Source organism: Girardinichthys multiradiatus, chromosome 5, assembly GCF_021462225.1.
Source record: "Girardinichthys multiradiatus isolate DD_20200921_A chromosome 5, DD_fGirMul_XY1, whole genome shotgun sequence".
NCBI classification, from domain to species: Eukaryota; Metazoa; Chordata; class Actinopteri; order Cyprinodontiformes; family Goodeidae; genus Girardinichthys; species Girardinichthys multiradiatus.
The window spans coordinates 15,107,835-15,121,256 of record NC_061798.1 but is presented as its reverse complement, the minus strand read 5'-3'; the positions used below and the strand labels follow the sequence as shown (position 1 = coordinate 15,121,256).

The following is a 13,422-nucleotide window of genomic DNA, read 5'->3' as shown; positions in this document are numbered from 1 at the left end:
AATAGATCTTTCCACATAGTATAGGATGTAGATCTGAAGGTAAGTTTGATCAAAGCTCTTAACTGCTGGCACAGAATACAGTTATAGCATTCCCATGCTAGCATGAGCTAGCATGTGGAGGAGATCAGAAAGAGCATTTATAATAAGTATTGTTACTTCTGTTAGAATTTTCAAATTATGATTTAGTAACCAGTAATTGGGTCACTCACTTAAAACTGTGCACTTATATTTATATTTATATTATATTGTAGATATGTTTATACTGTTTAATTTGTATTGTATTGCACCGACTACGCCAAAACAAATTCCTTGTATGTCCAAAAACGTACTTGGCAATAAAGTTTTTTTGATTCTGATTATTATTAAATTACCGAAAGTCGCAGGAATGAGTGAAAAAAGTCGATTTTTGCGTTATGTTGCGCCTGAAGCCGTTCAAATTGACTGACACTGCTGAGATGTTTGGAACTATTGAGAACCACATGAACCACGTGACCGCCTATCGGTGAGTTCAAAGAGTATCGTAACTCTCTCTTTTTACGGCGCTGAGTAAAAAGAAGCACAAATACTTACTCTGTACAACTGTTGCTAAACAAAGATCGGGACCCATATCTTTAGGTTAAGGATTTAACCCTGGTTCTCTGAAACATGAGTGAGGTATCTCACAATGGGACATGCCTCCAGCGCCTGTCCCCCAGAAGCTCTATTACATTATGCCAGTCTTGACTGGCAGGCGGAAGTGACGTCCACTTCCATGGGAGGGACTTCCTCCCAGTATAAAAGGCGACGTCACGTAGGTGATCTTCAGTTTAATAAGCACACCTCTTCTTCGCTCCCTGCCAGGAGGGTGATCTGGTGAGATACCTCACTCATGTTTCAGAGAACCGGGGTTAAATCCTTAACCTAAAATTTTCTTTCAACATTTGTTTCGGTAACTCACTATGGGATATTTCTGCTCCCTTATTGCCAGATAAGCTCACTCTAAGACCAACAGATGCATCCTGCATTCATGGCAATGTGGAACCCACAACCAGAACCGTGTGAGCCAGTATGGGCCTGGTGACATCCAGTTTATTGAACCTAGGGAAGGTGTGAGGGGTCGTCCAGCTGGCAGCCTCACATATTTCCTCCACAAGTATACCCTGGAACAACACCCAGGATGAGGCCACACCACGAGTGGAATGAGCTGCAGACCTGCAGGGGGTGCAAGGCCTCTGCTCTCATAAGCCAGAGTAATAGCCCCCACTACCCAATGCGAAAGACGTTGCTTTGTGAGAGGTTTTCCTTTATGTTATGAAGCCCACGACACAAACAGCTGCTCTGATTTGCGAAAATCCAGTTTTTTCCACATATACCCACAGAGCTCGTACAGGGCACAGCGTATGCAGTCGTTCATGCTCCTGAGAGGAGAATGGTGGTGGATAGGCATGGCAGAGCCGTAGCAACCTTAGGTATAAAGGCAGGATTAGGTTTCAGTAAAACCCTTGACTCACCCAGAAACTGCATGTAGGACCGGTTAACTAAGAGCGTTTGAATGTCACTCACACGCTTAGCAGAAACCAGAGCAATCAATAAGGCCGTTTTAAAGGTAAGCACTTTGAGCTCAACCTGCTGCAACGGTTCGAACAGTGGACGTGACATCGCATCGAGTACCATAGGTAAATCCCATGAAGGAGTGAGGCTCCTCGACACTGGACGGAGCCGTCGTGCACCTTTCATGAATTGACACACCAGGGGGTGCTGCACCACTGTTTTGTCACCAAAGCCAACGTGACAAGCTGAAATAGCAGCCAGGTACACCTTCACAGTGGAAAAAGCCATGCCTTTATCCAACAGTGCCTGCAGAAAAGTAAAAACGTCTGACACAAGGCTTTGCATTACGCTCACCATAGGTTTTGCGCACCAACCCACAAATGCCTGCCATTTACCCTCACACACGTTACATGTGGAAACGGCCCTTGCATTTTGAATTGTGTCAATAACGTTCTGGGGAAGCCCACTGGCAGCCAGATTTAACCCCTCACAGGCCAGGCCCATAGGGCCATGCGCTCTGGATGCGTATGAAATATTTCTCAGTGTGCCTGCATCAGGAGATCTCTGCGGAGGGGAAGCCGCCATGGCTCGCCGTGTAGCATCTGCTCCGCTACCCAGTGTTTCCCTGGCCAGTGGGGAGCTATCAGAATGAGCTACCCAGTGTTTCCCTGGCCAGTGGGGAGCTATCAGAATGAGTGAGTGTTTTCACTCTTGCACCCTGGCGAGAGTAGGAATGATCAGTCCCAGCGGGGGAAAGGCATACAATAGGACCGGCGGCCATTTGTGCGCTAGAGCATCCAGTCCAAGCGGAGCCTGTCGCTCTGTCAGTGAGAAAAACATCGGACACTGAGCGTTTTCCCCTGATGCGAAGAGGTCGACCTCCGCTCGGCCGTACCTCCTTCATATCTGGGACATCACCACGCTGTGGAGTTTCCACTCTTTGTAGCGGGGATTGCCCCTGTTCATTACCCCTGGCATGTGAGTCGCTCTTGGCAACATCAGGTGTGAGCTGGTCCAGATTATCAGTCTGTATGCCAGCTTGTGTAAATGACGTGAGCACAGACCCACGTGTCTGTTGATGTAAGCATCCACTGTTGTGTTGTCCGTTCTGACCAAAACATGGTGCCCTTTGATAAAGGGCAGAAAGTGTCTCAGTGCCAGCACCACGGCCAGGAGTTCCAGACAATTTATGTGAGCTGTCTGTGTTTGTGGACTCCAAACGCCGTTTACCATCATCCCCTCGTGAGTGGCTCCCCAACCTGTCAGCGAGGCGTCTGTGGTAATTACCTTCCTCGTCAGGATGGTTCCCATGGTACTGCCGGTGTTGAGAAAACCAGGGTGCTTCCACGGGCTCAGCGCGCGTGCACTAATGAGAGAAACCAGGACGCTGCGGTGAGCATGGCGTGTGGGGCTCAAAGCTGAGTGACGCTACCCACTTGTGTAGATGGCCAAATGTGATGACCGCCAGCGCAGACGCCATTAGACCCAGAAGTCTGAGGCATAACCTAAATTTCACCTGTGTGCCTCTGCGAAAGAGTGCCAGACAAGTCTGGAAGGCTTTTACTCAGTCCGCTGAGAGGCGTGCTCTGAACTCAACTGAATTCAGGGACAGGCCAATGAAGGTGATTGTTTGTACTGGGGTTAAAATGCTCTTTTCCCAGTTTATTGTGAATCCCGGAGCTGTCAGATGTGAAGTAAGCATTTCGGCATGCGTCATGGAGGGACCATCAGGGCCATGGCTCTCCCGGAGGCTTGGACAGCACTTCTGTGGAGACGCAGGCATAGGTCCCTCACCACGCACAACTCGTCCCACAAATCAGCCATTGGTGTACCAGTCATCTGCTCCTGTAACTATGCTTGGTGAGGAGAAGAGATGAAGCGTTTAGGGCTTTAAGAGATGTAGCCACCGCCTTGTAGCTTTTCTCATTCAGAGCGGACTGAAAAGAATCACCTTTGAAGGGAAGGGTTGGACCTGCCGCTGTCATGGCTGACTTCTGCAATGGGTGCAGTTGAGATGCCAGCAGAGGTTCTACGAGAGGCAGATGTGAAAAACCGCCGGCCTCCATGCCCGTCCAGTCCAGCGCCGACCCAGGGCGGGGTTCTTGGCGGTGAGAGGATTGCTCCACGACCGGGTTGCTTCCTCGAGGCACTCGGGAAAAACCGGCAACAGTTGTCTGCTGGAAGATTTGGCTCTTGGAAGCCGCTTCCCCCCATACCGAGATGTGGTAGTTTCGGTGAGGGTTTCCGGCCACTCGATGCCCAGCTTCTTTGCTGCCCTTCTGCAGACATCGTGCAGGTCCATTGCAGTCGGGTTTGGGGAGCCGCTGCAACTGGTGTCATCCGTCACCAAGGGCTTTGCAGCCGATGGGATTGCATAAGGCCCGCAGTCCAGCTTGTCATCGTCAGACCCGAGACTGATGGACTCCACTTCAGATTCGGACTCGGCATTAGCAAAACTGGAAGTGTGGCCTCGTCTTCCTCTGGGTCAGTTAGTGGCGCGACAGCATCGAGCTGATCACCCCAACTGGCTCCAGCCAAGGTGGGCTCTCTCTCATCAGTACCAGGAAGCTCCGGTGGCAGGGGATTGGCTACCCCCATCACAGGATCAACCTCCGACAGGCTAGCTTGGCGTGCTAGCCTGTGCCGACGAGATTTAAGGGAGAGCCGTGCACAGTGCTCGCCGGTGACGACAACGCGTCCTGGGCATGTTGTAGACCCAGACACGAAGCGCAGAGTGGGTATCTACCCCAGCTATGAGGTTGCCACATGTGCAGGTTCTAGATGGTGGTTTGACTCTGTTCATGGTGAGAACGAGTGCAAGTTACACAACTTCGTAAGCTCCGTAGAGATTGCAGCTAGTTTAGTGACCAGTTGCAGCGCTGCTGTTTGGCGACAGACCAGTGTTGAAAAAGACTCAGAACAGTCGAGCAGTTATTGAGAAGCCTTTGGCGACCGAGTCATTAGCTCGCTCTGTGAACAGTTAAGCCAACTCAAGTTACTGTAATTACCATCTGAGAGGTGCTTCTGGGAGCGAGAAGAGGTGTTAGACTGAAGATCACCTACCGTGACGTTGGCTTTTAAACTGGGAGGAAGTCCCTCCCATGGGAGCCGATGTCACTTCCGCCTGCCAGTCAAGACTGGCGTAATGTGATAGAGCTTCTGGAGGACAGGCGCTGGAGGCGTGTCCCATAGTGAGATACCGAAACGAATGTTGAAAGAGAACCATCCATTTATTGTCTGTACCTATGCTTATCCAGGGTTACAGGGGGAGGCTGGTGCGTATCTCCAGCGGTCAAGAATGCTGATGATGATCAAAAAGCGAGCTCACGTCACCGTTTCTAAACTTTCTGCATTGGCTAGCTGACCGTTTTAAAAATGGTTTCAAGGTGCTCTTACTTGTATTTAAAACTCTCAAAGGTACTAGCCCATCCTATTTATCAGATTTGCCTCCATCATACAGCCCCTCCAGGTCTCTCAGGTCTACTACCCTTTGTAGTAGACCTGAGAGTAGACCTAAAACTGTTGGTATCTAGAGTGAAAACTAAAGCATACGAAGAGGGTCCTGTCTGACCATTTTTTAATTACCTTTGAGTTTAATTTAACTTTGACTTTATGGGATTCTTCTTAAATAAAATTGATTCTATTAAAAATAAAATCTTTGACATACACCCAAAGATGATTGCTTCATCCTCAGCAAGTGAGACAACATTGGAAGTAACTGTAGAACCTGCTCTGTGTTTGGACTGTTTTGATCCTGTGGAGCTTCCTGAGTTATCAAAAATATTAGCTTCATCTAAACCTTCAACTTGTATGTTAGACCCAATCCCGACCGAATTATTTAAGGAAGTATTCCCTCTGAATATCAGCCCCATTTTAGATATGATTAATCTATCCTTAGTAAATGGATATGTACCACAAGCTTTTAAGGTAGCTGTTATTAAACCTTTACTTAAGAAACCTTCACTTGATTGAGATGACTTGAAAAATTACAGACCTGTATCCAATCTTCCATTCTTATCTACAATTCTTGAGAAAATAGTTGCTAATGTGAGCATTTACCCAGCAATGACCTGTTTGAAGAGTTTCAGTCAGGCTTCAGAGCTCATCATAGCACTGAAACAGCTCTGCTGAAAGTCACTAATGATATTCTCTGAGCCTCAGATAATAGACTTGTGTCTGTACTTGTCCTGTTAGATCTCAATGTTGCATTTGATACAGTCGATCACAATATTCTCTTAGAAAGGCTGGAATATGCTGTAGGGATCAGGGGAACAGCGCTAGGCTGGTTTAAATCTTATTTGTTTGACAGATTCCCGTTTGTTCATGTAAATGATAAATCATCTTTAAACTCCAGGGTTAATTGTGGAGTACCACAGGGTTCAGTACTTGGGCCAATTCTCTTTACTATATATATGCTTCCAATAGGTAAAATTATCAGGCAGCATAGGATAAATTTTCACTGTTACGCTGATGATACTCAGCTTTATTTATCCATAAATCCTGATGAGCCCAACCAGTTAGATAGACTACAAGCATGTCTTGAAGACATAAAAACTTGGATGACTTTAAGGGTGTATTCACACTTGCCACTTTTGGTCCGCTTTAAACGGACCAGAGTTCGTTTCCCCCCTTGGTCCGGACCTTTTGTGCAGGTGTGAATACACTCAAGCGAACCCTGGTCTGGACCAAACAACCGGACCGAGACCCACTTTTTGAGGTGGTCTCGGTCCGCTTCCAAACGGACTCTGGTGCGGTTCGCTTATGGTCTGAATACAAACCAGCCCCGATCCGAACCAACTACAAAACACGTACGTTTCTTTGGACATAAAAAGCCACCGTAGCCGGTAACAAAGGTGTGTGTTGTAAGGTAATCATACCTGATAAGCTGTGTGTTGCTTAGAAACGCTACTGGCTTGTTGTGGGACAAGGCACGTAGAGAACTTCGGCGTTCAGCACGCATTCTCCGACAGGGTTCCAAAATTATAAATAGAACATCTCAAAGTCTGGGTTGAATGAGCTGCTCTTGACCCTCACAATAATATTGCAGCTGTAATAATGGCATAAATATGCAGAACAGAGGTGCTGCACGTAGCATGTCTACAGCTGTTTTCCTAAATTTCCGGGTCTGTGCTCTGTCCCGCCCCCGTCATTTCTGTCCAATGGGAACAATGATCGTCACCCACGTGGCGTTGTTTACAAGTAATAGTTCACTTGCAAAAAGTACAATGTGAAAACAAACCCCACCAATGAAAAAAATAAAGTTAGTTTTTGGTCCAGACCAAACAAGTGGACCAAAGGACTTTCCTGGTGTGAATACACCCTAAATTTTCTGCTTGTAAATTCAGACAAGCGCAAAATTCAGACAAGCGCAAAAACATTCATCACTACTCGAACCTGGCAAACAGAAGTTGTCGTCTTTGGACCGGAGTTTTAAAAAAGAAACTGCTTAGTCAATCACTTAACCTGAATGGCATTAAATTGACCTCCGGTAATAATGTAAAAAACCTTGGTGTTATTCTTGACCAGGACATGTCATTTAAATCCCATTTTAAACAGGTTTCTAGGATTTCCTTCTTTCACCTCGGCATATGGCCGCTCACACTGAGCCTGGTACTGCTGGGAGTTTTCTTCCTGTTAAAAGGGAGTTTTTCCTTTCCACTGTCGCTACATGCATGCTCAGTATGAGGGATTGCTGCAAAATCAATGCCTGAAAGAATCTCAGCTCAACAGCTGATTCGACTGGATTTTGAATCTAGCCAGGCTAGAACTTTTCTCTGAGTCAGGAGAAACATCTCAGACAGCTGGCTGCTTCCAGGAAGAGACATGTCACAAGCATGACCAACTAATCAGATGAGAACATGTGTGGACATGTGACATTAAGTCAGCATGATATTAGGAAAATGTGCAACATGCCAGAATGTTGCTGAATACTTCAGTGACAATATGACTTGAACTAAATAAACAAATACTTAACTAAACAGAGGTAATTTCTTTCACAGCAGACATAGACCCCAGATAGTGAGCAGTCCACCTCAATAGCGTGTTTTATTGAAAAGGTTCCATCTGGCTGAATTTGCTGTTTTGGCAATGAAACAACTACAGTTTCTTAATTTCTATTTAGAACATCTTGATGTTGCCCTTAAGCATTTTCTGCTGCATTAAACATCAAAACATCGCCAAATATATTACTGGCATAGCCTAAATAGATGGTACTTATTTAATCATGTCAAATTGATTGCAGTCCAGGCAGTTTCTTGTTATATCAATACAGTGAACTCCATACGTGAAATGACAACATGAAAAAGTGTCTTTTTTGTTTTTTTACAAATATATTAAAAATATAAAACTAGGAAATCACATGTGCATACATATTCAGTCTTTGCTATGAAGCTAAAAATTAAGCTCCAGCGGATCCTGTTTCCACTTGTCATCCTTGAGAGGTTTCTACAGCTTAAATGGGTTCCACATGTTGTTTATTCAGTGAGTGCACAGGAGTTGGAAAGGCACACACCTGTTTCTATAAGGTCCAAAAGTAGACAATGCATGTCAGAGCACAAACCAAACATGAAGTCAAAGATTGTCTGCAGATGGCCGAGACAGGATTGTCTAAAGGTACAAATCTGGGGAAGGGTACAGAAAAGTTTATTTTGCTTTGAAGGTCCCAATGAGCACATTGGTTTTAATTTAATATACATAACAGGGGCTACCTGAATTTGAGTTATTTGAATAAATCAGTACCTCACCACTGTGGTGAATTACAAGCTGACTGGGCTCACAACATAGGACTTTTAAACTCCCAAGTAGGGTCCTGGACTGTTAGGTCTCCAAGCCACAACATTTCCCCTGACCTCCTTCTGTTTACTAAATAAATCACCATTTAAATCTTCACCTTATGAACTCACATTTGTGGACTGCGGAGACATTGCAACTCTTACATCCAACTTAGGAGGCCACTTTGTCCTGTACTGGTGCTAAAGTCTGGTAAACTTTCAGCTTCAGCTGCCTTATGCTTGCTTTTTCTTTCTTCGCTCAGGTTTTAACGTATTTGGGCACCAAATAAAATAACTATCCCAACTATCCCATCGGGAATTTGTGGGCAGAGCTGAAAAGGCGTGTGCTAGCAATAATAGAAATAATCTTGATAGTCCTAAATGACCAAAAACCGGAAACATGTAAGGCTGGTTTAATGTCAGACACTGAGACAAAAAGGACAAATCAATGAAGCTCCTTTTAAATGATCAGTGCCTTATATTCATGCAAAATGAAATAGAATCTGTTACTACTACAATATTTTACACCACCATTAATAGAAACAGCTAGTGCAAATGGTGAGCACAGAGGATATTTATTGCTTGTGTTTTGTACGACTCCCATATTGCTCTGGCTCCGTCTGCTCTGTGTCCTGTCTCCACTTCTTCAGTTAATCTCATCATTCGCTCACTTCATTCCACCTCATATCATCATCCATCCATTTCCCCCTCTTCCCACATCCACAACTAACCCTTTGAGGATGCATTCTGGCTTGCTTTCCTGCCCTCAAGTGTGCAAGCCCGTGAGTGTATATGTTTTTAAAAGTGTGTATGTAGATGAATGGTGTGGCTAAATACTGCCAGAGGGGATGGCTTTGAAGTGGGGGAACGCTGCCTTCCAGCCCCCTTAGCGGAGTCTGGCAGCCACTCAATGCGGACAGAGAGAGATGGAGTGGAAAAAGGAGAAAACAGACAGCGTCTCACCACGCAGCCAGATTTGTTTTAAACCCTTGCACAAAGCAAGGACACTCACCCATTCAGTCTCCCTCTGTATAAACGTGTACATGCACGCCCGACCACATTATATGAGGGGAAAAGGAGAGGGCGAACTAAAGGCTAATGGTGGCCAGAGATGAACACAGGGCACAAGGAGGGAGATGGTAAGTAAATGAGGCACACCAACAACAAATGGGGGTGAATGCTTGGTGTGGTGGGAAACGGAGAGGAGACAAGAAAGATGACTGGACAGAGCACAACTGAGTTATCAGCATACTGTGGGATTCTGCACACGTTCCTTCCCATGTACCCATTTGGGATTCTTCTACCAGGGTTCCTGGACTATCACATCACACACAGATGCTCTCTGCGGGAGGCGATAAGTTAGATTCAGAGGGACATAAATATAGACATAAAAAACACACTCACTGTATACACATGTACGAACCAAAAACTAATGGCTGTGTTGGTATGGCAACCATAAAATGTGCAGGCATGCAGCTGTATGCGTGTGGACGCAACATGAATGCTCTACATCAGATAAAACGGCGTGTATATATGTGGGCTCATGTGTTTGTTTGATGTTTTTTTTGCCCTCTAGCCTTTGCCAGAACACAGATTATGATCCACAAAGAGTAAACAATAAGCCCGGCATATAAAAGAAAAAGGGTAGTCCTCTTAACTGGCAGAAACATAGATTAGTAGTAACAACAAAGTGGCTCAAAATAAAAAACATCAGACATTCACGTTTTAAAAAATGCATCAATGTTCACTCCCACTGAAAGATCTTTGAAATGGTGCAGGTATGTACAGTGTGTATGTACGTGCATGGTGTACCATGCATCATTTTAAATTTCTGATGTTTCTTCGGATCACTGATGGGAGGCTTATAAATGCAGGGATCAAATAAACAACCAATAAACCAACAATGCCTCATGTCTCTTTACCTCGTCACAATCACTGCTGCTTTTTGCCAGGATTCAAACATACCATAGTTTCAGGAGAAATTATAGGTATTGCTTTGTTTTTCCTGTGTCCATGGCAATGGGTAATTAAATGTCCTAACACACCAACACAGCTGGGTCTTCACACTAATGAAACATATTGTTTCTATGTAGAAAAAATGTGCAGTTAATTTTAGAGATGCACCGTCTTCTTTGAGCTCTGACATGCCGACTTCAATTTTATTTTCTCTAAGGACTATAGCACATAAAAGAGTACAATGTGGTGCATGTTCGTTAATAAAAGGGAGTTTTGAATCCAACAAACAAACGAGGAATGGCAGGAATATCAACCGTTAGGCTTTAAACCATCTATACATAGCCTTTATAAAAAATGTTACTAAACAAAAAAAAAGCAAAGTAAAAAATCAAAGTACATGGTGTCGGTTGATAAATCCAAAAATAATGTGAGTTCTTAGTTTTCATGTGTTTAGTGAATGGGATGGGAAGAATAAAATTAAATTTTATTTTTCATTATATGACGTAAAGATCACTGTTAAAACCCGACCATGGGAAAACTGGCCCATTCAAATCTCTGGGAGGCCTATACATATATCACAAATCGTCATCGCAGTGTTTGTGCATTATTTTCATTGCAAAGGACTGGAATGCAATATTTTGTTGTTTATAGTTGGATGCCAACCTAAGGGGTCCTTCACAAGGCAAAAAATCTTTAAAGATGTATTTGCTGTGCACTACAGGTGGCTAATGACACTGATTTTGGTGCAACGTTAAAGGGCTGTTTCATTGTCTAGACTATATTTGACCATCTCTGGTTGAAAACCACACATATTTAGACCAGTCAGACCTGGCCCCCATTACTCTCCATTTTCATTGCTTTCTTGGCATTAGGGCGACCTTAAACAGAATAAGTGCCACCTGAAGTCAGAATTCTTACTGGGAAAACTAGAGGCCTCCCAGCAGCCCTGGCTGCACTATGTACAGCTGCCCTGCTAATGAAACAATGTTGTATAAAATGCAGTTGTATAAAATATTATTTAGAGTGAATCTGAAAGTTTGTATTTCATTAAACCAGTGACACACAAGCTTTATTTGTAAAAATGTTCCTTTGGAGTTTGGGGCACATAAAATGGAGAGAAACACATCGTTGTGGGGTTGCATCTTTAATAGTAGTAAGTACAAACACAAACAACCAATCACACTGTTTTTTTTTCTGATTTGCAGCTACAAATTTCTCAAATTGATTTGAGCTTCCACTTCTGAGAAAAAAACCAAACATAACATAGGGTAAGCTGGACAACCATTATATATTTAATGGAGTCAAATGACTGAAATCATGTCTGTTTGTTTAGATCAGATCAATACCATTTTGTTCCTTATGTTTTTGATGAGTTGCATTAAATTTGATGGGGAGCAAGAAGGAGGGGCTCGCCCAGGGCTTCATTTATACAAGAACCGCAACTGGTCATTAAAATAGGTACATACAAAATCAGGGTAAATAAACCTAATTGCTTTTCAGAAAACAAATGTTAATTAACATCTTAAATCTTCACCTGTCAAAACTTTGGGCTTACGTTTTTGTATTGAAGTCTCGCCAAAAATGCGGAATAGACCGTAATTCTAAACAAAGTTAGTAATTTAAAATGTTTAGTAACTTTTTTTTTTTCGCTGAAAAAATAAAAGCAACTCTCATCCCCATCCTACCTGCAGGAGCTGGAGTCAGTTTCTGGGTGGTTGTTCTCCCCGGTCCCCGTCGCTCCCGCCGCCGCCAGCTCCACCTCCTCCTCAACTCCGGCAGGAGCAGAAGGCTCAACTACCAGCTGGGGCACCGGGGCCTCGCCGGGGGGCTCCATATTTGTCACCGGACGAGCGCGGCGACGGGGCGGCGGGGAAATCCAGGAGAGCGCCGCGGAGGAGCTCCTGCACTCTGGCTGGCTGAGGGAGCGGGTACAGGAGTTCCCCGTGGCTCCAGCTGCCGCTCCAGCCGGACCTCCCCGACTCCCCGCCGGATCAGTAAACTTTCTGCCGCTACCGCTGCCTTTACACAGGTTAGACCCGGCGCTGCCGCTTGCCACCAGTCCGCTGTGACCGCCCGCGCTCGGGTTAACGCCGGCTGAATTTAAGTTGCTACAGCCGTTAACAGAGGGACCGTCCGCCGGGCTGCCTCCCGTTCTCCTCGCGCTGAAGTAGTCTCCGAGTGGCGGGGAGTGAGGCGGAGGAACCGCGGGGTGACCGAACCACCTCCATCGGATTCGGAGGATCTGTTTCACATCGAACTCCTTCCGCGAGGAAGAGCCCGAGCCACTGTTCGACATTCCAGGGCTCGGCTCGAGGAAATGGCGGGGACGATCCCGTGCCGCTTTACCGTAAAACTACAAGCTGCACTTCACGCGCGTCTCTCTTGGCAACCGCACGCCCGTTAACCGCGACTGAAGGGAGTGAGCTGAGAATGGAGTGCTAAGAGCACACAGAGAGGAAGAGAGAGAGCCAACGAGCTCTACTCGGAGGTTCCTACACATTTCCAATTTCAGAATTCTAAATTTCCAAAGTTCTAGACACTCAAAGGTAAAAGATGGATGATTAATGGATGGACACAACGTTTAGAAAATAAAATAGGGAATAAACTGTAAGACTGAACAATATTAGAAAATTATGTGATGGTGATATTATAGGTAAATATTGCGATGACGGTATCTGTTGCAATAAAAGAGGACCGGGGCTGACTGGAATGGCCAGATTTTATTATAAAAGATATTCAGTGATCTTTCCGGGTCTGGAAACCATTTGGTCTGTTTGATCCGTTCAATTAATATGAATTTCAAGTTTGAAAGTTAAAGTTCTGAAGATGATCATCACTGTGGTAACATCTATCGTGGATTAGAGGATTATGGGAGCCAGACTCTCACTGAAACACACAAAGTTGCAAGTCCATGCAGTGGATATTAGTCTACACACTGTGTATACTATTGGAGCTGTATGCACATCTACAGTACAGACCAAAAGTTTGGACACAGCTTTTCATTCATTCAAAGAGTTGTCTTTATTTTCATGACTATGAATATTGTAGCTTCACACTGAAGGCATCAAAACTATGAATTAACACATGTGGAATTATATACTGAACAAAAAAGTGTGAAACAACTGAAAATATCTTATATTCAAGGTTCTTAAAAGTAGCCACTTTT

General features: G+C 44.7%; 1 protein-coding gene across 1 annotated transcript in view; it reads right to left on the bottom strand.

The window, feature by feature from the left end:
- The window catches only part of klhl5 (kelch-like family member 5), a 48,083-nt gene extending 35,333 nt beyond the window's left edge, over positions 1-12,750 (bottom strand). Inside the window, exon 1 of the mRNA XM_047365861.1 lies at positions 11,942-12,750. Within this exon, the coding sequence (XP_047221817.1) occupies positions 11,942-12,552 (611 nt within the window). The 5' untranslated portion in view covers positions 12,553-12,750. The remainder of the gene's footprint in view (positions 1-11,941) is intronic.
- Between the last annotated feature and the right edge of the window lie 672 nt (positions 12,751-13,422).